Consider the following 25,209-nt stretch of genomic DNA (forward strand, 5'->3'; position numbering starts at 1 on the left):
AATTTCATTGTGTTAAAAAGATTTTTAGTTATTAAAGAATGGTTTAATACTGTTGAGAGATTTCATTTTGACACCAATTCAATTTGAAGAGGATTTGGGGGGTTTTTCTGGTCAGGGACACTTACTGGAGCAGTGCTGTATGGTGGTTGCCCCAGTTACGGTGGTGGTTCCATAGAAGGGACAGGAGAGGCAGTAGGAGCGGCCATGTTCAGGCTGGTAGTAATCTCTGGGACAAGGGTAACAGGGAACCAGACCGGTACGGGAGAAATGACCTGCCGAACAGGGGACTGCAAGGGTGGAGACCAGAGTAGACCAGAAGAGAAGAGAACCAGAGAAAGAAAAGAAGAAGTTTAGGAAAATAAAGGGGCAGGTGAAGAGCCAGAATCACCCAAATATTATTTTTAAAAGGTGTGGCATTTGCTGGTTGAAAAGTCCAAATGTCTGGGAGCTTCAAGTCTACATTTTCAAAGGTTATAGATTATTTTTGTATTTTAACTGGGAAACTCAGGTAGCAAAAATGTTCACAGTTTCCAGATTTATCATCCAACTTTAAAGGGCAATCATATGAAATTTCCAAGTAGGAATGTCTGATATAATTGCACATGAACGCCAAATACTAACAGACACATTTTTGCTTACAGGCAGCAATTATATTTGTTTTTGTTACCTAGCAGCATTTTGAATAACTTCAGAATGATTAAGGCTTTTCAAAGTTAAAATAAGCAAGTTGATAGGACATTAAGGGAGTGCACTCCACACTGTCAAACTGTATCACCTCCACACTCTGCCTCGTCCACTGCTCCTCTGGTGACAGTCGAGGTCTCGTCAGGACAGACGAGACACTCCCTGGCGCCAAAACCAGCCTGGAAGTGACCCAGCGGGCATGACTCGCAGATCTCCAACCCATTCAGAGAGTGACTACCAGGCTTACACTGCCCTGCAAACACGTGCAAACCACCACATCGTGAGCAATATTCAGACGCAACAATTTCAATCTGAGGATATGTATGAAAATTAAGCACTATTTGTGACTCATTTGTAATTATTACATCCAGCTTATGGTGCCAAATGAGCAGGATAGTCGCTAAGGATAGTAAGATTAGTATCAGTAAGAGGCAATTATTGTACATTTTTATTATCAAAATGTACCAGATACCATCTAAGTTATTTGCAAATGCTGTGAATGTATCTTACCTTTGCACTCAGCGACGCTGCGGGAGTGCAGGTAGGCCGTGGATGTTCCCTCAGGGCAGGACTTACACTCCAGCTGACCCTCCTGGTCCTGGAAGGAGCCCAGCCAGCAGCTCTCACACTCGTTATGTTCCAGAGAGAAGTATGTTCCCACCGGGCATTGGACTGCAAGAGCACACACAAACACATAACTTTTACAGCAGTATTAGATTTTCTTAAAATCCCATAAATGTTCATGTATTTTATATTGTTATGAAGGTAATTAAACCCAATACCACAAATGAAAAAGAGATTAGATGAGTTTAGGCTCCATTGAATTCCCTCCCACTCACCGCACATCCTGCCTTTGAGCACCGAGCCCGGCCTGCAGAACAGAGAGGGCTTTTTGCTCTCCAGAGATTTGGGATCAGCTACAATCATCTCTGAGGACACGTGGAAACTGGACAGCGGCTGCTTGGCCAGCGTTCGCTTCAGACGATTGGTCAGTTGCTCCAGGGTTCGCAGGAGTCTCTTCTGATTGGCCACCTCTATTGAGTCGTTCCTCGACAGGGGCAGAGGGATGCTTGCTGGGAGAATGGACAAAGTTTAAAAGACTGATAACTAACAACTGATAGTTTTGAATATAAAAAACACAGATATACTGTATATATATAATGGGTTTAAAACACATAATATGATCATTAAGCAGACCATAACATATATATATATATATATATATATATATATATATGTATATATATTCCCAGCACTCAATAAAGTCAATAAACACATAGCAAATCACATTCGATATACCTGTGATGTTGAAAAAGATCTGGATCTTTTGGTCTCTGGTGGGTCCTGTGATTTTTCGGTGCCTCTTGGTGCGGTGGTTGGGTTGCATGCTGCTGCCTTGCTGCCGCCTGGCGAGCTGCCGGGTACCTGTGGCAAAGCCTGATTCAAAGTAGGCATAGTCCTGGGCACCCTGAGGACCCCAGCTGTTGCTCCAACCCCCTGGTACTGTTAAATATTAGATAGGGAGAGGGAAGAACAAGGAGCTAATAAGATGCTTCCATTAAAATATAGGTGGGGTGTTTAGTGAGGGTGTATTTTGTGCATGTAAATCCTACCAATAGAAAACCCGTTCTCGTAGTCGTAGTTGTACTCTAGACAGTGACCCTGTGACATCACCTCCAGCTTGCAGGTGACGTCATCGCTGCTACAAATATTGGGGAGCTGTGGAGAAGAAAAGAAGCAACACGTGTTTGAGAGTTGATTTACAGGATATCAGTGTGTATGTGTGTGTATATCGCAAGTCCTCACCATGCCTCCCAGTTTGGTGTTGAACTCCCCAGTAAATGACTTGACCAGGTCCACATCGTCACAGCGAGATGCTTTAAACAGCATCTCAAAGGGCTTGAAACCGTTGTTTGCTATACGGTTCACTGGGAGAGACAAAAAAGGGTTTATACAGCACTGCTGCACATGTTTGAATGTGTTTTATCGTTTAAGTGGCCAAAACCCATGTAATAAGACCAAGAATTATGTGCACATGCAGGTATTTATGTAGACTGAAATGTACCTGCGAGAGTAATGAGACGTACCTAACAGAATACCTGTGCTGTGCTTACCTGAGCAGTCGGGCCTGTCTGGAGAGTAGGCGGGCTCCCACACACCGTTGTAGGCACAGAAGTAGCTGTGCACTGCATCCTGAGTGAAGCTGTAGCCGTCTTTACAGTGAAGAGTACAGTTGACGCCCTCCTCTTCTTCAGAGCAGATGAACTCTCCATTCACTGGGACATATGGCTGGTCACAGGTCGTCCCTGGACACACACATAATATATAATAATTCCATGGTTTAGGTGATGTTAATACGACACAGACGTGTATACTGCTACATGCACAACTGTCTAGTCTCAGGGTTTGATAATGCTATTCATCTTATATTTAATTGTGTATAATAGTTCCATGCTGTACCACGGTCCTCAGCTCTGTACCTTGCACGGTGATGGTGAGGTTGCAGGTGCGGCTGTTTTCTCCTGCATCAGTAGCTGTGTACTGGACCAGAGTTTCTCCTACTGGGAACGGAGAGCCTGGACTATGGCTACTGGTCACTGTGAGACGACCACCTGAGAGAGACACACATTACAAAATGTTGGTAATACATACAGTACATTTAACAACACATAATTGTGTTGTGACTGTAAAATAACACCATCATAGTAATATTACACAATATCTTTATACTTTATTGCTTATTAGCTAGTCACACATTAGCATTACTCTTGAAGAGTTATTAGCCAATATAATTACAGTTACTCCAGTTACCCTGCAGAGGGCAGTCTTGGCCTTACTCCCTTTTCCAGGACTAAATGAGTCACTCTTAGTAAACCATAGAAGTTATGTTAAACAACGATATGTTGACATGGGAATGATGTGTCTGGACATAATGTGTCAGCAGAAAAATATAGCTCTTGGGATTGGAGAGGGAAAATTGTTTAAGTCTGGCTGGCTTAAAAACACTGAATGTGAAGAGAGTGATGGAGAGCCTTGGGAGAGGCAGCAGTGATGAGGGGAGTGTATGAGTGTGTGTGTTTGCATGATTGAAATCTTGTGGCTGACACACTGGCTGTGAACAAAAAAACAGTGAAGACATCTGCACTGTAAGTGTGAGAGACACAGACAAGATTAAAAAACAAAGCAAGAAGGTGGAAAACTGAGTGATTGACCTTTCGTTTGACTCCAATCCACTTCCTCCATTAACGTCGTTCTAACAGGGCTGACACACGTCTGGCCTGTTAGAGTCTGGTGTCTCCCCTTATATATAGCCAGTGTGTGTGTGTGTGTGTGTGTGTGTGTGTGTGTTTGGACAAGTGTTTATGTGTGTGTCTACCGAGTCGTGACTATATATAGCGCTGGCATCAGGGTGTGGGCCTGGAAAAACAAAACACTGACGTCGAAGCAGCACTGGGCTGACGTCGTGTGGCCCGAAGCAGCCGCAGCAGCCTGTTATTACAGTGTATGTGTGTGAGACGAGTGTGTATGCGAGTGTGTGTTTGATGGGGGTGCACCTCTGCAGACAGGTGGGGGAAGGAGCACCCTGGGTTTTGGGAGTCAGATGTTAAGTTTGAGGCCTGTGATTGTGTGCGCGCCCATGCTTGCGTATGTTTCTGCACGCACACTAACACTTATCTGAGCTGTGTTAGTGTTGTTCATGTATATGCGTATGCATGGAGCCAGAGCCAGTGAATTACATGGGCCTGGCTGTGGGCTGGAACCCTGGAGAAGTCTGGTTTGTTGTCTGTCACCACTATGGCTGTTTGGGTAAAGCTAGAGCGCCAGCAAAGAGCCAGCCAGCTCTACGATATTTAGTCTATTTGGCAGAGTGGCCTTGATGCACTCCTTTATAGCAGGATCGGCCTGAATTGCTAAGCATCAACGTAGTGAGCGTAGCAGGGTGGCATAGGCTGAAAAGAGAGACTAACGGGTTGCATATTAAATCCTCACGACAGCCAGTATGTGCCTTGTGACCTTCTGGACTGCCCTTGAACTATCTGAGTCAGGTATAAGTGGTCTACATTTACAGGCAAATGTGCAGAGGAGGACAGTAACTATGCACTGGACACAGTATATTACTGTTGTACTTTACTTATGTATTTCAACAACTCAAAATCTGTTTTTGTCTCTTTCAATATGTTTCAGGTGAAATTAGCATAGCTTTTACTCCAGTACATTTGCTGTAGTTACTACTCACTTTAAAAATAAAAATGTTACACATGTATTAACATATCATGAGCTTATGAAATAAGTTGAATTTCTACAGATGAAGTAAAGTAATCATCACATCTCCCATGTCTTCAGCAATTCATATAGCGTGAATGAAGTGAAATTAAATAGAGTTTCAGTGTGATTGTAAAGCTTGATCAAGTTTTTAGTTAACAGTAATAGTTAACAGATTTATGGACTAATAGATAGTTAATAAGAGACACCACCAGGTTTAACTCCTCAATAATTGACTACTCTAACATTTAAAGGGGGTCACCCTCCTTCATATGAGGACTTTTACTTTTGATACCTCAGTATATTTTGCTGTTAGTACTAATTAATTTGCTGTTGAACGCAGGACTTTTAGCTGTTATACTCTGCAGTATTGCTATTCTAGAATATGAATACTTCTGGCCAGTTGTGAACTGGGAACTAAATGAATATTTTTCCAGTGGGTGTAATGCTGGAGTGTCAACTTTGCTAAGACACTGATTAATAGCCAGATCTATTGTGCAGTGCAGTCACACTGATTAAGAAAATATTCAAAAACATTTAACTCCCATATGAGTTAAGTACTGTGCATGCTCACAAAATTATACAAATGACTGTGAAAATGGATGGAATGAGTGCAGATTCTCACAAAAGAGCTTATTTTTATAGCAAAAACACCTGTTTCTCTCTGCTGCCTCCGTCTGTTTTAACATTAATGACACTAACAGACACTGTAACAACTTCATCTGTCCACAAGTCTTATTCTCTCTCTATCTCTCTCTTAAACAGACACACAAATGAGGCATTCATGAACACAATTACAATCCATCCTCTCACCATTGGACCATATGTCCAGTGTCTCTCATCATTATTCACACACACACACACACACACACACACACACACACACACACACACACACACACACACACACAATAAATCCGTCTCCTGATCCCCTTTTTCCAGTCACCCAATGGAAAAGATCCTGTTTAACCATCATCAGTGGAGGATGAGGGTGGAGCGGAGTGGAACAGAGGAGCAAAAGAATAAACCATCTACGGAGCTGCTGTCTGAGAACGGCGACCAGACATACCTGAGTTGTCGGAAAATTGTGGCACCTCCCAAACGACCGCCGTCTCCGTGTCTGTGGCCTGGACTGTGGGCGGCGACCTGCACCTGTCAATCACTGGGGGCTCCGTATCTAGAAAGGGATAAAAGGTTGTCAGCTGCAGGTGTAATGCCTGATAACCAGAAGGAGAAGACACAATGAAACATTTAAACATATCAATAGCAGTCATTTGACATTCACCAATGCAAAGAAAATCAAACTTACACACATTTGCTCAAAAGACTGGAATAGATTATAGCAATGTTAGAGAAGTTGGGAGCAGAGTGCTACGCTGTGATCTGACTTCTTCGATGCAGCGGTACAGAGTGTCAGAGGGCACTAGTTAAACACATGTCTCTAATAAAAAACCACAACGTTCCACCACCATAATAACATATGGAAATGTTCATGGCTACCATGCTTGAGGTTTTTCCCCCTGACTGCTGTGATTATTGAGCGGTTGACATGGGACACCCCTGTTTTTCACTCTCTGCAGTAACCCTGTTTGGCACCTGCTGAGGGGTGGACGGACTCCTCAACTAAATCACAGTTTTACACTGAATGACAGAAATAAGCTGCAGCACAGAGGATGGAGATGGAGTAACAATCCAGGCGGTCGGGTCTGCACTGATGGATAGAGAGGCTGTCCTGTAACTGAGAGGCCACTGGTTTGAACCTAACAAAGGCAAGAGTGAGTCTGAAAACTGACTTTAAGTTGTGCCATGCAAGTATGTCAGCTAATTATGTTAAAAGTAAAATGCTGACTCTTTACCCACATTCACACTAACGCTAATCATCTACAAAGTTGCACGTACAATATCTGTTTTGCTTTCAAACCGCTGTCACCTTCGGCTCTCGTCCTCTGAAAGACATGGTTGCTCTGAGTTGAAGCGCTTTGACTTTTAAGATTGAACACATGTTGCTTGTTGCCAGGATGTACACGCCTTTCTCTTTGAATCGGTTTTGATGTGGACCCCAGGGTAGATATTGTGGTTTAGAGTGGTACATGATCAACAACCTACATGCGACTTGTATTTAAACACTTTAATTGGAATTTGTCAGAACTTCCAAGAAAAAATAAATCTTTACATCAGTCATCTAAAATATATTTCATAAGTAAACAAAGAAGCTCAGCCGTGTGTACTTGAGCCAGCATTAGCAGGGAGAAAAATGAGACAAAACGATAGATAGAAAGCCAAAAAGCTGACGTCACTGTTATTAGGGAGACGCATCGCATCAGTCAGATGAGATGTCTTATGTCTTTTCTGATGTCTTTAAAGCCACTATGTGTATGAGACATCAGAACCTGGGGGAAACTACCCCCAGGGTGCACCGAAGTCAAAAATGATCTTATTCTATACATCGAGTTTTTGTCTTTATATCTGTCAAAAAAGGGTCTACAGTGTGAACAAAGCTTTTCCTCTCATGCAAGGCATGCCGCAGACCACATGAAGCACACATTGCGTTCATGCAGTCTCCAGAAGGATGAACTCACCGATGACAGTGACTGTGAAGGAGCAGTTGGCCTGGTTCCCCGAGCGGTCTGTCGCAATGTAGGTGATGGTTTCCTTTCCAATGGGGAACAGCTGGGGAGGGGTGTACACTGGTTTCACCTGCACGGCCACCTGGAGGAGGGAGAGACAGTAAAATATGAAGAACTGACTCAAAACTGAACTTAATGAGTGGCGTCATGAAAAGAGATAGTTTTGATTGATTTGATTTTATGCAGTTTACTTACTTACTGAGCATCACTGTATAATTCACTAACTGATAATTATATGAAACTAACCTCAGTGGCTTATGACCCATAAAAATGAAGTAGTATATACTTATGATCCCTTGTCACAGGTTATGTTGGATATAAGAGTGAGTTTTCCTTTATATACTGATCCATTTGAGGGATCTTTATGGACCAAAAAGTATCCAGTATTTCATGAGAAAATTGCAAAAAATAAATTTTGTCCAACACAACTGTTTTTGTCCTTTTTTGATCCTTGAATCATCCCATGACTCATTAGATTTATCATGAGACCCTTTGGAGTGCCCCAACCCGCAGGTTGGGAACCACTGATCTAAATCTTTGAGTCACTCTGGTGACTGAGAAGGGCTAACTGACTAAGATTAGTCAAAAGAAATTTAATCTGCAACATTTTCATAGCTGTTAAAGCCGATTAATCATCAAAAATTCCAAAAATGATCTTGTTCCAGCTACTGAAATGGCAACTTAGGCATTGGCAATGGCTTTTTTCACTATTTTCCAACATTTTATAGACAAAATGATTTCTAAATAATGAAAATCTTTTATGAAAACAATTCATAGTTGCGTCCATTCTACTGCATGCATTGTTTGCAGTGTCAAGTGTCCAACCTCTTCTTTAGAGTTGTCGGTGGCAGTCGGGACGTTCCAGCTAACATTGGCGGTGCCGCGCCGCTCATCTGTCTCTGCAACAATGTTCCCGGGGCACTGGATCCACGGTGGTTCAGCATCTGAAGAGACACAGAAAAAAAACTATTTTAGAGGAGGGAGAGAATCAGATGAGGGACTGGACACTCCAAATACTGCAGATGTTCACATCCTGTATACACTGACCTCAGCCTGCTCCTTATTATCACTGAGGAAGTCGCTGCGTGATGTAATCTGACCCATGACCTTTTTAATCACACACTCATTATTGGTCATTACTGAATCAAAGAGAGAGTGCATCACTGTCACAGTCATTGTTCCAACCAAATCCCACTGATGTTACATTAATACTGTATGTGGGTGTAACTGTCCCTTATCTCTCTTCATCCATTAGCTCAACATGAGGCCACAATGGTAAAGGCCACAGGTTAATAGATATAGAAGTGAAATGACGTGTGTGAAACAGGCTTTGTCATTGTCAAAACAGTTGGGCTCATGGAAGCTTCAACTGGGATACATTACGTTTTTCAGTCTTGATAATCAGTAAAACAGAAGATCCACATTGTATTGGTAAAAGCAACAACTTGGTGCTTGGGGGTGAACACAATTATTCAAATCTTCACTTTCAAACAGCCCCGATTATTTTAAATATGATATTTTGAGAGGCAGGTAAAAAAAGGGGATTAAAGGGTTAAAATGAAAAAAAAACAACAACAAAAAAAACCTCATGCCAAATGTAGATCTCCTGTATCTACTGCCAGGTACAGTAAATAGCAATGAGGCAGCAGTAGCATTAAGATTTGAGAAACGTGGATGCGTTTGCAAGGTCCCAAACAAGCTGAAAAAGTTAAACCAGAACTCCTATTTGCTTCAGATGATGGGTAACCCTCTATATATTAAGTAAATTTTTTACCCTAATGTCTACCTATTTGGCTACCAGCCACCATGACCCTTGGATGAAACAGCTTTTTCTTTTTTCTCATTCTCCATACAGTATGTTGTAAAAATGAGAAGCCAGCACAGTTCAGTTCAACTCAGTTCGAGCCTGCAGTAAATGAGTAAACCCTCCAAGAGCTGAATCTCCCATCGATCGGCAGTGGTCATGCCTGTTGCGTTGTGTAAGAGAGTTGTTCTCATCTGGACCTGATAACCGATCCACTTAGGCATCCATCTCTGCTAAACACTAACACACTTAGCTCCAATCGGCTCCATTCATCTTCATAACAAGGGAGGAATATTTCACTATGGGTGTCACCAACATGAAGTGAGAGCCGAAAGAAGCCAGAAGCTTACAAAGAGCAATTTCAACTTTGTAATAACTTTCTGTTTCTTGATCTCCTCATAATGTGCCGCTCATATTGCAGCATGCTCTCCTTTTTCTTTCTATCTCATCTACATCTTCTTTTTAATATCTCTTTTTCTCTCCCTCCCTCAGCCCATTTGTGCCTGAGGGGATCAGAAAAACTCATCTTCTCTCTACCACCCCATTATAAAACACCTACAGATGACTCATCCTCCCCTCTCACCTCCCTGTCCGCCCTACCTCTCCATTCGTTTTCATCTTTATGGCACCTCTTCCTTTCCTTAACGACAGCAGTTCCTTCATTAGCAAACTTTCACTGTGAGGAAATGAGGGGATTGAGGACATTGGAGGGGAGGCAGGCGCTGCACCACCTGTTTCACCTGCAAGGCATCTGGAGGGCTGCAGCCTATTATAATGATCCCCAGCCCAGTCGGAGTGGAGGGGGGAGACATGAGAGCTCGGACATGGTATGGTTTGAGTTAGTGACCCGAGGCTTGCTTCAAAACGGGGTTAGCGCCATTCTCACCATTCACAAAGCGGAGAAAAATGCAGAAAGGAGAAATAGAGAATGGAAAAATGTTTCCCTCCAAGTTTCCTGCTGTTTTCATTTTATGTCTACCTCTTTCTCCACGTATTCAGTATCTGTCTCACTCTCTCCTTCTGCCTTGCAAATAAACCTCCATGTTACAAATGTCAATCTTCTCATCTAACTCTTGTCAAGTGTATTTCCTAAAATGTTGAAGTATTGCTTTAAATATGCCCTACCCCAATTAAATTACCAAACTAATTGGTGACAAGATTCTAATCTAAACTCCACGATCTGAGCTCCGCCTACTCTAATCTTGACCTTTGACCTCAACATATTTCACATCCTTGTTGCGATCTTACAACCAATTTACAGCCCTTAAAGCTGACCCTGACCTCTGACCTCAGGATGGCAGAAGTGAAAAGATGAATTTCCTCTTTAGGGAAACTCACACACACACACACACACACACACACACACACACACACACAGAGTACGTTACCTGTACAGATGGCTTTATAGACATTAGCTGTCCAGTTCCCAGAGCCCAGGCACACCGCCTTCCTGTTTCCCTGGAGACTGTAACCTTGACGACAGGTGAGCAGGCAAGCGGAGCCCGGCGACACTGCCCTCTTCCCACAGGCAGGGGGCATCAGCAAGATGTTCTTCAGGGTCACGATGGGGGGACAACGCACCTCTGGGGAGAGAATGGGAGAAACCGAGAGATGAATCTGATATCTGAAATAATTTATTTTTTGTTTATTTTTATTTCAACCTCAATCAGTCAGAGTTGAACTGGATTCCACATCTCATGACTCTTTTTTGTTGTTGTTCACTTTTAAAAGTAGTTGAAGAAGTTTTCATAACTGCATTTGAATTGGCATTTATTGTGCGTTAATGAAATCAGGCTTGCTGCAGAAAAAACAATCTATTGAGTATTAGACGATACGGTCGGTCTGAGCAGAAAAGACAGAACAGAACAGGCAAACAAACCTCTTCCAAGATCATGAGCGTGCTTCCTGTGTTTTTACCCGAATGCGATAAAATCTTACTTTCAGCTGGCTCCACTATAACTGCTAACAATAAAGCTATTTTCAGGGGCTGTCTATCAAAAACTGGCACAAAAACAACAAACATTTGGTCGGAAATCAACCTAAGAAAGCTCTGACCACAGGACTCATGCACTGGAGGCTTTTTATGCATTTTTGAGATGCAGGCCATTGTGGCTTTCACTTGATGATGGATGGATCATTCTCATTCTCTCCTCTAACTCCTGTTTCATTGGCTTTAGCTGTAGGAGCTATAAAGGGAAAAGCTCACTGAGAGGGAGATTAAACATGGGAGATTTCAATCAGAAAAAATATCTCTGCATCCTCTCAGGGCAGCCAGAGGCGATCCTGTTTCACCACAGTGCAAACAAACACTAAAACAAGCCACTCAGCTGCATCGGCCCACAGAGTCCTCTTAGCTGTGTTAAAGAGGTAACAACAGTCTGCGGGGAAACTGAGATGGTCAAACAAACAAGCTGTAGCTCAGTCAGAGCATGCGGGAAAGAGATGGTAGCTATCGATGTATGGATAGAGATGATGGAGAGAGTTTTCCGGAAGCTACAGAGTTGGGTTTTTTAAATAGAGCAGCTAGCTGGTTGGTTGGAAGTGAGTCAGTGCAGGCCGGAGGTTTGTGGCTCTTACACTGTCCCTTTTTTGTGTGTTGGTGTGCCTGACCTGGGTGCTCTCTGTGGCGGGCATGAGTGTGTGCAACTATTTTAACTTAACTATCAGTTCTGAAGTGTGTGGGTCATTTTGTGTGCATGTGTATATGTGGTGACTGTAGTTGTGCTATGAGAAAGCAGATGTATCTTTCTCTGGATGATGTAGTGTGGCTGTGTGCAAATACACACCATATGTTTAACCACGGTGCATGTGTGAGTGTATGTTCTCCTGTGTGTGTTTACATATGTGTGTAAAACCACATGTTTCTACATAGAAATACCCATATCATGTGCTATTTTAGAGTCATTCATTTGATAAATTGTCTTTCTATTATTTTAGCCAGACAGGAATCACTAAGCAATAGCTAAACAGATAATATGAGCTTACAGTTAAATACAGTCAGGCTATAAGAAAGATGTACTGCTAGAGAAATGTACTGTGTGTGTTTGAGTGAATGCAGGGCTCTGCCATTTATCACAGAAAATAATGTAAATTGAATAACCAAATAAAAAAATCTCATTAAACTCCATAGATGAGGAAACTACAAAACTTCGACATGACAAATGAAAACAAAAAAACTATTGGATGAGATAGATTAATTTCCTTGGAGAGGATGTAAGTAAATTAATTAAACTGGGATTGAACTGCGACCCAGTGTCTCCGAGCAGATTTATTTTAGGATGTTTGCCAAAATGGCCACATATACAGTGCATATATATTTCAAATAAAGAATTTATAACCAAAAACAAGAAACATATCACAGGAATAAACTGTGATTGCAAAAAGATTGATAGCACAAAACAGGTTATGTCTCACTTTTTACTATACAAACAAATAAGACAGCTATCCCTCAACTTGTTTTTCCTCTTCTACTTTCTAAGTGCCTTGTCTATGTGTTCTTTTATTCTTGCAATGAATCATGGGACCTCCTTTGTTTTGGAATCATATTTTGCCTTTAGATATTAGGTCATAAATGTAATTGAGAACATATGTTCAATAATGCATTTTGATACAGAACCACAAGCTAAAGCGTTCTGAGTTCCTTTCACGTTGGCAGATGGTGGAAACTTAAGATCAAAGCACCTCATGACGACATTTTCTGACAACACACAGGGTGAGATAGTGTTTGGAGGTGATGAAGGCTTACCCACACACCGAGGTTGGGGTCCACTCCACTGAGAGTTGGCCTGGCAGGTGAGTTTGGAGTCTCCCTCTAGCCTGTAGCCTCGCTCACAGCCCACCTGACACTCCGCCCTGTAGGAGGTGCCGCCATCGCTGCACCTCAGGAAGCCATGCTGAGGCCGAGAGAGGGGTGGGCAGGAGCGGACTGTGGGTTGAAAAAAAATAAACATAAGAATCCAATCACTCAAAACAGAAATATATTGTTAGATTTCACTGGATCTATTTATTGTGTTTTTTTAACCTCCCTTTATTTGTTACAGTTTGTCAAAGTGAAAGAAAATGAGAGCAACAGACGAATGAAAAAGCACTTTCAACTACATTTTAGGGTTCGTTTTAGACAATTTAGAGGCCTACAAAATGTGACAATCACAGAAAATATTTTACTCTGAAAAAAATATACTTTTTGATTGGCACCCAACCTCAAGCTGCAATATGCTCACCTGTATGCTTCTTCAAGATGACTAAAACAAATGCTAATCATTTAGTTATTACTTCTGTATATGATTTGCAAATGCTTTTGATGCTAAATATGAGTTGTAACTTATAAGCACAGGTACTGTATATAAACCACAAGAGGAGGAGAAAGCAGTAAATCAACTTCAGGAATGTGCAGCACTATTATCATCTTCAGCTACAACTTGGGGTCTATCATTTAACCCAATGTGTGAAAGTCCCTATGAAATAAAATAAAATATTCTCATGAGTGCCTGTTCTGAATTTTGCTGAGGTCTAGAAGAGGGTGTGTAGTGTGTTATTTCTCATCACCACCCGCAGACAGACAGGCGGTTCAGAGGAGACCCCCCCCCCTCGGGGCTTTACTAGCTGGGAGGTCCTACAGTATGTGGCAAAGACTAGGCTTAGTATAACACATACAAGCAGATGTATGCACACACACTCAGAAACATATATACCCAAAGCCACTACTATAAATCTTCAACACACACCCTTGAATAATCATTGTCTTGGTATTTCTATGAGTCACACTGTTGCTGTCTTTCTGTTAAAACTGGCATTTTCCTCATTAATCTCTTGACCTCTCAAACTCCCTCTTCTTTTCTTTCTTCCCTTTCTTGAACTTCCTTACACTCTTGCTTCAACAACCTTCTGTCCTTCCTTTCCTTTAATCCTCCCTTCCTTTCAGTCTCTCCTCCATGGACTCTCTCTCTCTCTCTCTCTCTCTCTCTCTCTATTTAACTGAATCCTCCCTACCTTTCTTCCTCTCAACATCTGGTCTGGCAGAAAGCAGTAGTCTCCCAGTAAATGTTGATTCCTTGTTCAGTCTAAACACATATGATCTCAATACACGGCAAGAAATCTTTACACGCCGAGACATGCGGACTCCCTCTCACTCTGGCTTGAAGGAGACAGCGAATCAGTACAACAGATCAACTCACTCTTGATAAGTCGCTTAAGGACCTGAGTAATCAAGAGGCTTGACTGATATTCATATTCCACAAGCTAGAAAAGACAAATTCTTCGTGATCACCAGCTATCAGCAGGCGATCTGGTTTCTGTGCTTACTTGCTCTGCCAACCAAAGACATTTAGCTTCATTATTCGCAGTTCTGCCTTGTTTTTTGTTGAGATTCAATTATAGAGAGATGACAGGAAATGAGGGGGGAGAGAGAGAGAGATATGGGGAAGGTCTCGGAGGTGTTTGTCAGAGCCTTAAACCTCTAGGCCAGCAGCAGTCTCATCGGCCTGCTTCCTCCTCACCTCTGCAGCTGGCAGGTGTCCCTGACCAGGTACCGTCAGCCTGGCACAGTCTGATGCTGGTTCCCTGGAGATCAAAGTCTGGCTGGCATCGCACGCCGCAGGCCGCATCAAAGTGGTTGTTACATACATTTTGGACGAAAAAGCCATTTTCTGGAGGGGAGAGTGCTGGACAGTATACCACTGGGAGAAGAGAAGAAAGGAGACATTTTCATATTGTAGTGAACACAAAAAGTCATTCAAAAACAAAGAGACACAAAATATAACACACACACACACACACACACACACACACACACACACACACACACACAGAAAGCCTGCTGGTGGGAAACACTGATTCTGTGACACAATGGAAAGTTAATGTTCCTGACAAAAAGGATGAGAAGGCACAAAAGCAGAAAATTACAGGTTGTCAAACATCATCTCCCCAATATACAGAGAGGCGGGAGGAGAAGCCATGAAGCTGAAGATTAATGAACACCATTGTGTTGAGATAAACTGCTGTGTGGAAATCACTGGCTCATGCTTCAAGGAAGCAGATTGATAACGCAGGATGTGCTGATGCTAACCTCGTACTTCTGTGGAATACTGTGTTTCTGTTCCAGTTGATTCATCTTCATGTATTTACAAACCCTCACGATTTTCACTGCCCTCATCCAGTGGCCACAAATTCTCCCATATTTCTTACTTTATGAAACATGTTTATTCATGTGTTAAGACCATTATATAGTTTTTCCCACCATTACAAACTCATGAGGCCAGAAAATCACACTATTTCCAGGGTTTACTACACAGCAGCTTTGACTGAATGACTTGTTGGGAACAGAGTGAGATGAAGAGCTAAAGTATGCACTTGGAAGGAGGACTTTTGGATATTAGTTGGGAAATGTATGCTCTGCAGGAGGGTTCGCACCCAGCACGGTCATGCTGTGTTGCTTTGAGGCAACAGTGTGTTAAATCCTGTGCCATCTTGCCATAGCAAAATCATCAATTTCAGACCTACGTTCTTCTTCTCAATCATGAGGGATGTATTCAAACTGCATTATGGCTCCTGAAAAGGCGTCATTAATGGGCCATCAAACAGTCATAAAATCTGCTCCACCTACACAGGACATGGTAACAAGTATAATAATGGAAATCAGCAATAGTGAAGTTATGTGATGCCTTTTTTTCTTGGCTTTTCTCTTGATGTACTTTAGTTTAAGTTGGCGATTTTTATTATGGCTCACACTAACTGTTTAAACACCATTCTCGCAACAGCCATTTCTTATGCAGCAGGAATGCTGTCTTGGGAAAGCCTTACATTACATTTAATGTTTAACATGAACATGATACAGGTTGAATCACTTGAATCTGTTTTATCAACTGTTTGAAATGTAGAAGGTGCCAAAAGTGATTTTCTGCAAAAGCACACACAAGCGTCTGGGATTGAGACTCATCAGGCATTGCAGTTAACAGATCAGTTCCTCTTACCCTGGCAGGTCATGCCAATTGGCTGATAGCCTGGCTTGCAGATGCAGTCACTGAGGGAGGTGCTGCCAGGCTGGGAGGTGTGCTGCGGGTCGGGGCATGACAGGCAGGAGCTCAGGCCTCCTGGTGTTCCCTCTGGTTTATAGGTGCCGGGTGGACATGCTGGTAGGAGGAGAGAAGAGGAGAAATACTGCAGTTAGAAACAAAACTGCTTACTATAAATGTGTGTAATGTCATGCACAAAGAAAAAGACAGCTGCATGGAAAGATTGGATGATGAACATGTATAAAAGAAAATTTAGCTGAGATGAAAAACTGCCTCACTACTGCAAGACTGCTAAAAAAGCTTCGTGACTGAAACTGAAAAACAGCTTCACAGATTTATGAGGAGACTTTGATCATATTCATGTCTGGACATGTAGTGAAGGAAAATGTGGCAAAAATGACACAATGATCTCACTGGCTAGGTAAAAAAGACAAGTTCAGGAAAGCATCTTAATTGTTCTAAGCAGGGAAAACTGTTTCGTGGCACCAAACACAATATAGAACATTTTTATTTTGAAAGAAATGCAACAATCAAAGAAAGGTTTATGAGCATCTAAAACCAATTACCGTTCACATGTGAGCGCACATGGGCTACATTAGAGAAACCCTTTTGATCACCTGCACGTGCACACACAGACATAATACAGTAAGTTTCCTATTAGCATCACCTGAGTCCGATCAGAGGACATGCTGTAAAGATGAAGACGAAGCAGGGGTCATATGAAGGCCCTCCAACATTCTTTCATTCACCATCAATCACCATCTCCATGCATTACTTGCATTGCAGAGGAGTGAAAATGAATGACTGAATCCATCACATCAGGGTTTAAAGGTTACTTTCTCGTGGGACTGTTCATAAATTACAGATTTCCTGATTAAACGTGTGATCAGTGATGCAATTCACTGTAATATATTCAGTGATGTAATGTGCGTCTAATCCCCTGATATCCAGTGATCTCATAAGTCTCTGATGTTTTTAGATCAACTTCTTTAAATTAGCTCCAAAATTCTGATTCTGATTATTTGACTTACGTTATTACCAGGGACAACAGCCCTTATCAAGCATTATAGGGGTAGTTTCACACATGCAATTAGCTATTCTGGTGATTCCCATAATTCACAGCGATTACTGGTGCACTTTGCAGGGAAAAGCCTTTTTCAGTTGCTCCCCAAAGTCAAAGCAATTTTCTCCCGTGTTGTTTTTCTTCCTGTGTTTCCAAACCACTTTAAAAGGAAACAGCACCACATCACAGCCACTATATCTTTGATGACTGCAGTTGTTATTCACATGGACATATGATTCACTCCAACTGTTTTACCGTTACGTCCATACTTTAGAAAACCCTCTCGGGAATAACTACAAAATGACTTGGTTAATTAATGTTTGTATGACCGATTAATCATTTTGTCTGAAACCCAAAGACACTCAGTTTATAATAGTGTTTATATACGGGGGCCTAGAGTCACAGAACATTTGGCATCTTTCCTTTTTAAATAAATTCTTTTTATACATATATTATTTATTTGGTTGTTAGTGCTATGTACAGTGTGGTTTTAATATTGATGCTGTCATGTTTTGCTATTTTACATAAGTATCAAATAAAGTTAATTTGTTAACAGATTACAGTTGTCATTTCTTTCCTGGGTGCTGCACTGTTACTCACATCATAGTCTGTACAAGCAAATCCAAATGTTGTTTGCATATATTGGAAAAACACACCCTTAGTATTAACTACAGCAGTTTCCAAATCAAAACAGGCTACAGAGAAAAGGGGAGTTTCAGACAGCTTCTTAGACAGTTTCATTTGGTGTTGAGCACTTTAAATGAGAAAATCATAGACTCAACCCACACCCACACACATCATTTAAACACTTTTAATAAATAAAAAAAATATGAGGAAAAACTTGTATCCATATGGGAAATCTGATGGGATTCAAAACCCTTTAGACTAGTTATGAGCTTTACCACTATTTCAGTATATGAAATGACAATTTTATATCAATGTCTTTGTTGGCTTCAGTTCAGAGGTCTCCAGTTCATAACATTAAGCTTAAGTAAACTGTGTCAAAAAACATTCAACAAGCAGGTTGAATTACAAGCTGTTCTGTACGGTAGGTGCAACAGAGAGTCCACAGTACTAATATTCTTCACAAGTCATTTACTCGCCGCTAAGCCAGAGGCCAGGTGTGAATTTCCACCGCTGAGCCAATGCCAGCCTGGCCTCTCACCACGCCCCCCCCCCCAATGAAACCCGGCAGCAGGTCAGCCAGGAGATGTTAACTGACTGTAAAGCAGGCACTGGCTGCTGGCACTAAAATGCACCCAGTAACCCACATCAAACACACACACAGAAAAACCATGTGGTATACCTGTTCTGGTGCAGACAGTGTGTGTGTGTGTGTGTGTGTGTGTGTGTGTGTGTGTGTGTATGTGTGTGTCGGTCTGCAGTTTTCATTTGATAACACAAGCAGCCGATGCAACTTCTCCATCCTGTGTCCTTTAAACTCAGAGGAGGCATCTTACATAAGATGGCTAAAAGTGTCTCCTCTGTTCAAGTCCTCAGGAATCTGTTTTACAGCTTCATTTAAGGTTTACAGGAAGCCTAGTCGTTTTTAATGCGAATAATAATTCACCCCAACGCAACAGTGGAAATACTGTATCGAAAAAACATAAAATTTAAATTCCTGGCAGGTTGCATGTGCTGGCAGATAGAAATGTACACAGACAGACGCATGGTCACATACACACACACATACACCCACACGCAGAGTTTAAACCAACCAAACCGGGCTTCTGGCTATGGGAATCGGGACAAAGGAAGGAGGGCGGGATGAACAGGAAGGGATAAATGATGAAAGAACGAGCAGCAAAAAGGAAAAGCTGGAAGGTGAACATGGAGAAAACTGTGTGAATTTCCTTTAAAATGTATCACTGCTCCATGACTTCAGCCAAAAGTCAGACCCCATACTGAAACTAATTGTGTTTGGACCCTGCACCGGTCTGAATTACGCAGCAGCCAATAGTCTCATTTTGGGTCCATCTATTTACTGCCTATGACTGCGGAGTTAACTCTGCTGCACTGTACCCGTCATTTAGAGAGGAAGTGGACCGTCAGCGGGCCAGATGACCATAAAACAGAAAGAGCCCGCTGTGTCTGGACTGGCTGTAACTATATGGAGGAACAGCAGCTGGTCAAAGAGATCTACTGTACGCAGTAATGATCTTAGGAAAGGAAAATGATCAGAAGCTATTTATTTAAAGTTAAAGCAATATTTGAGCAATCCTAATAACTAATAATGAAGCTAAATTATGTATCATAACATCACCAGTTTTCATATTTTCCGATTCATATTAGGTCTGTTTGAAAATGAAGTTTTTAAATAGTTTCTTCAAAAATTTGCTACATCAGACAGAAATATTACTTTAATAAAGGAAGTCCTGAGTACGCCAAACAATCATTTTTGAGAGGAGACGGGAGATAAGATAAACAGAGCAATCGAAATGGATGTCTGATTTTCCAACAAGGGATGTCTCCTTCATCATTCCTGCGACTAATGTTGACTCCCTCAACAACTGACCTGAGGTCCGCTCTGCCTCCTTTTAAAGAATGAGTTTGGAGATAGTCTGCATTTTTCTGATGGTCAACAAACTTCATGAGAAGACCAACAATTAATTGATCCTTTTAACCATTATTGCCTGTGTACAGTAGCCGAAGCTTGATATACAGTGTATCTTATTCCCCTGTGCCGTAGACCTCCAGTTTGGTCGGAGATTTAGGTGTGTTATGCTAGTAGTGGCTAATGTAGCCTCGAGCCGCTAGCCTCAAGAAAGATGAGGAAAGGGCTACAGAGGTCTGGTACTACTCAAGTCAACACTCTCACATCTTTTAAATTTTTAAATTTTGAGTCCTCAGCACCAACCAATGCTGATTCAAGTGACATTGTTTAAGGCAATTTTTCACATTTCGAGCCACAAAACACTTTACAGAACTTTTTTTTTTTTTTTTTTTTTTTTTTTACATATGCAGTAGTGCTTCCAAAGACCTCAAGGCAATCTAGGATTTTGATTTTGGATTTTTCTTCTGTACATTTCAAGACATTTTGAAATTTGCAGTGCCTTTTTAATTTATCATGTATTGACTTTCAGTGGAATCATGTGTAGACATGAACATATTGTGTTATTGTTTTACAAAATAATTTAGTTGTACAAGTCAGATTTTGATGTGTAAAGTCGTTGGAGTAACCTTTACTCAGGAGTCCAAACCTCACCTCTGAATATAAAGACTTACATAACTCACATAAGAGTTAATTACAGTATCTTAATTTGTCACTAACATCTAAAATGGGGAACAAAATATGGATTAAATAGGGAGTCAAAAAGAAAAGACAATGACAAAACCAAACATAGGCCGGTTCATCTGTTAAAGTCCTTTCTCTTAATATGAAGTGAGTAAATTTAAACTGGCAGACACGTCTGGCCCGGGAGCCAAAGTTACTATCACACGAGAATCTCTCAAGTCTCTGGGGGGAGGCTGTGTTCGATTAGCCAGGCCTAAAAACAGACTGGGACGGAAACGATGAAAGGAGATCCAGAGGGAGAGCAAGAACATCTGCCTCCTTAGCCACAATGACAGAGAAAGAGAGAGAGTGGTTTCCATTTTAGAGGGACATATTCTGCTTAGTCCAACAAAATCCACAAACATGCTTACAAACACACAAAATCATACAGTGCTCATACACACACTGCTTCTTACATGTTATCTTGAACATGAACCACATATCTATGATATTTCCCATATAGAAGCAATCTATATGGATCTCAAATCTTGCAAGTCAGTGTGGTTCATAAGTAGGTGAACGTTGTCTGGTCAGATATGTTTATTCATTCTTTGATCAGATAGTTCTTGATTTAAATTATAATTTTGCCAATTTTAAACTATTTCATGTAAGCAAAGTTCGAACATTTCCTATGCTTGTGCCAATATTATACCTAACATTCAGTACCAAGAAAAATAAATTAATATGAACAACACAACCGTGTCTTTATCCCACATCGATCTACTACTTGAAAGACTCTTCTTTCTACATTTAACAGACAACATTTAGATTTAGGGACCATAACTGTCACTGACACAACGTGTAGCTAACATTATGGGCATAATGTGCAAAGCAGAAAATAAAAGTAGCAAATGTTGCTGTGATCCTATAATATTGTGATGCCGTGACCCAATTCTGTCTGTCTGTCATCTACAAAGCCAAACAATGGAGACCGAGGAAGTCCAGCAATATTGTGAATGGGCTGCCAAATCTGGACAGAGGCCCGGCCACTTGTGGTCGAAGGCCCTCTCACACAAGAAATGTTGTTAAGTTGGGCCTTAAATTCCAGGGTATTTCACTGAGAAAACAATGTTCACATGCGAGGAAACTTTCCACCGTTAACTGAGACTCCCCATGCACTCTTAAGGTGCATAAATAGAAAATGGAAATGGACAATTAAAATGTATAGTCTAGCCCTCAAAAACAGACATACATTCACGCAAAGGCCTGACAGAGACATGAAGAAACTGGTGCTCAGTCTGACTGCTTCATTTCAGGTAAACACAGTCTGTATATACATTTATTCTGAGCCAGCAGACTATGCAACTCATACTGAATTCATCTGGACCACCAGGCTAGCTTAAAATGGTGAGATTTAGGGATGTGAAGAATGTAAAGGATACATAAGTGCGACTAAGATGAACACATTAATCCTACAAGTGTCAGAAAGTCAAACACAATCAGCCCTAACAGCACTGATTGAAGACTACATCTCCTCCTATCATTGCATATACGGTTGCCTCAATGACAAGCCACCACAACAAGAGAGCACTAGCATCTGTCTACCATTCACCATTTCATTCACACTGCTCCATATGGCAGACTTTCCCAAGTTTCAGGAAGATGAATCTGTGAGGTCCTATTGTACCAAGAAGCTACCATGGGTGTGTAGCGGCGCAGAGAATCAATGACACAATGGCAAATTGTTTGTAAAGTGATAATATCAACAAGAGAAAATGAACATAAACATAATGCATTGTAAATAGGAAAATTCCTCCCTGCTGAAGTGTCCCTGAACATGACACTGGGACCCTTCCAGCTTTAATAAAACAAATATTTCAGCTATTTATTATGAAGCGGGAAGCTTTCAGCAGGTTTCAGACTTAAAATCCACTGAGAAAAATCACACAGCCAGCCTACAGACAGCTGTCACCTGGTTCTGCTCTGTTTGAGGATACATTTTGCCCTCATAGAAGACTGAAACCAAGATGTGCAATGTGTCTGTGTTTGCAACGATAAGGGTGACAGGAATTTTCCAAACTCAATGCATGGGTCACCTGTAGCAAAAAAGTTTGGGAGTCCCATCAGCGTGGAATGTCAGGAGGCTCTAAATCACATCGCCAGAGTCTCATTGAAGTCTAGTCTGCTCTCCAGCTGGATTGTGGAGTCAAAAAGGGGGATGGGGTGAGATGTGGCGGTTGCACAGCTGTCCACCTACACAGCCTCCATCTGGGGGGGATACAGACCTCCACGGACCCCCTGATCCCAAAAATGTAAAATTCTGCATTGTGATGCAAGGCAGTCTTTGGAGAGGAAACTTAGGAAGTTCAGTGGCTGTTCCATTGCTGTTTGCCTGCTTATTATTCAATCCGACTCCCCAGGGAGAATGACTTCACCGCAATTGCTAGATACCTCTTCTGGATTCCCAAGGACAGGGAGACTGTCCTGCTCACTTATTACAGACTCCGGGAACACTGGGATTCAACGGGAGAGCGAGGCAAACCGCTAAACAACTGTACAAACACAGGTTGATCCCCAGTCTGGTGTGCTTGATTACAGATGTCAGTGTGCAGAGAAATGTTGTGATAAAAGACTGTGGTATGATCTCAGTACACTCTGGACAACGTAGCATAACTTTCACAATGTTAACACTAACATGTTTGAAGAAAAAGGCCTGTTTTCATTACGTCACCGTTTCACCAAATCCCTCAATGTTTTCACACTTCGGGATTTGAAGGATGTGTTATCAGACGTGTATATGCACACATACAGTACATGCATGTGTAAAAAGCACACCACCATATGCACATTCGTCCACCACACACAATCTGCCGTTCCCACAGTAGCCTCAGAGTTGGTGTTTCCTTGTGGGATTGTGAGTTGAGGGGTGGTTTTTCCTAAACAGATTCACTGACAGGACACAAGCCCATCCAGTGTGTGTGCTTGTGTCTTTCTGTGTTTCCTTGTGTATCTATATACAGTATGTGTTTATGTGTGTGTGTGCGTGTGTGTGTGTGTGTGCATAAAGCAGATGCTAATCCAAATGAGTCATAAACAAACTGAAAACAATTGTGGTGTCTGCCCTGTTGTCCTGCCAACTCTCCACACCCTAATATTATCTCACATCGCGTTTTGTGTGTTTAATGGACATTGACACACTATTTCTACTGCAACACAACAATTTCTGGAGTTGAAGAAGCCGTTGAATCAGAACAGGAGCTGATTGGTGGGTCACAAGAGCAAGAGAAAAAGAAAGAGAGACAGATGTTTCTCTTCCAGAAAGCTGGCAGCTGCTGACTTCCTCCATCCTTAGCCTGTGACCTTTGACGTAGCGTGTGTCCCTCTTCGTCACCTCCTACCAACTGGAGAGATTTCAGTCAACAGCTCACACACACAGAATGGGAAGATCAAAAAGTGAAAGGAAGTAGGAGGGAGCTGAAAGAAAGGGGGTCGGTGAAAATATCCAGAGACGGATGGGGTCATAGGAAGGGACAAACATGTTGGATTTGAAGAAGGGCAAAGGCCTTGAAAAAGACACTGGAGAAAAGCACTTAAGATGCTAAAGAAGAACTTCATTCCACCTTAAATTCCCATGGGCACATTTGTCAGTTTAAATTATGTGTGAGAGAGAACTGGAAGCACAAAGAAGAAGAAATATTTAAGTGCAAAAAGCAAGGCAGAGAAGATATAATGTGCACTTTGTCAGCCCTATCTGAGCTAAGAGGTTATGTTTGTGTCTCCACCATGGCCCTGGTCTGTCCTAAAGCTACGAATCGGATCTGAGAAGATTTAACAAGAGGTGTTTCTGGCCTGCTTAATACGGCTCTGTAAATGGCCAATTTAAGCCTGGCACACCTGGTGACACAGTACAGTAGCTGGAGAGAGGCTCGGAAAGACGGAGAGAAGAGGGGGGGTCAGGGAGGAGACCTAGCAGTGGAAGGCAGGAGGAAAATAAAAGAGAAATTGACAATGGAAAGAAAGATGGAGGGATGGATGGATGGAAAGAGGAGTGTTAATGACACAGTGAGGTTCTGCTTTGCACCACTGGCTGTTTCACGGCTCCTTGTTTTTCATGCTCTCCTGCCGAGGAGGGTCCTATTAGTCCCAGTTTATAGCCTCTCTGCCTCCTCGCTCCTTCATCTCTGTCTCTTTTACACACACACACACTCACACACACACACAGAGTGGCCTCAGTTTATAACACAAGTCGTGTCTGCTTTACAGCATCCGTGACCTACAAACACGGCAGCAGTAGTCATCAATTAAGGCTTTTTACAGACCTATATGTGTCGTTTAATGAGGGGAGGGAGGGTGGAACGGGGCTGAAACATGTGGCGTCGAGGGAGGGACTAATATGGATTTCAACACTGCCTGTACTTTAAGATTGACGTATACAGTCTGCTCTAAAGCAAAAACTTCAAACGCCAAATGACATGAAAGACTGTCTGAAAACACCTGAGGGCGGTTCAGACACTGGGCTCTTTTTTAAAAGCAGTAGAAAAACT

At 41.9% G+C, this 25,209-nt stretch overlaps 1 protein-coding gene across 1 annotated transcript in view; it reads right to left on the minus strand.

Moving 5' to 3' along the window:
* svep1 (sushi, von Willebrand factor type A, EGF and pentraxin domain containing 1) overlaps positions 1-25,209 on the minus strand; it is an 80,368-nt gene that overhangs the window by 22,431 nt on the left and 32,728 nt on the right. The window contains exons 4-19 of the mRNA XM_070929424.1: positions 16,347-16,505; positions 14,874-15,053; positions 13,124-13,303; positions 10,767-10,961; positions 8,400-8,518; positions 7,527-7,656; positions 6,017-6,124; positions 3,165-3,296; positions 2,799-2,990; positions 2,491-2,612; positions 2,298-2,403; positions 1,984-2,187; positions 1,524-1,757; positions 1,195-1,356; positions 776-937; positions 126-287 (exon numbers count right to left, since the gene is read on the minus strand). Of these exons, the coding sequence (XP_070785525.1) occupies positions 126-287; positions 776-937; positions 1,195-1,356; positions 1,524-1,757; positions 1,984-2,187; positions 2,298-2,403; positions 2,491-2,612; positions 2,799-2,990; positions 3,165-3,296; positions 6,017-6,124; positions 7,527-7,656; positions 8,400-8,518; positions 10,767-10,961; positions 13,124-13,303; positions 14,874-15,053; positions 16,347-16,505 (2,547 nt within the window). The remainder of the gene's footprint in view (positions 1-125; positions 288-775; positions 938-1,194; positions 1,357-1,523; positions 1,758-1,983; positions 2,188-2,297; positions 2,404-2,490; positions 2,613-2,798; positions 2,991-3,164; positions 3,297-6,016; positions 6,125-7,526; positions 7,657-8,399; positions 8,519-10,766; positions 10,962-13,123; positions 13,304-14,873; positions 15,054-16,346; positions 16,506-25,209) is intronic.

This window comes from Enoplosus armatus, chromosome 23 (genome assembly GCF_043641665.1).
Source record: "Enoplosus armatus isolate fEnoArm2 chromosome 23, fEnoArm2.hap1, whole genome shotgun sequence".
Lineage (NCBI taxonomy): Eukaryota > Metazoa > Chordata > Actinopteri > Centrarchiformes > Enoplosidae > Enoplosus > Enoplosus armatus.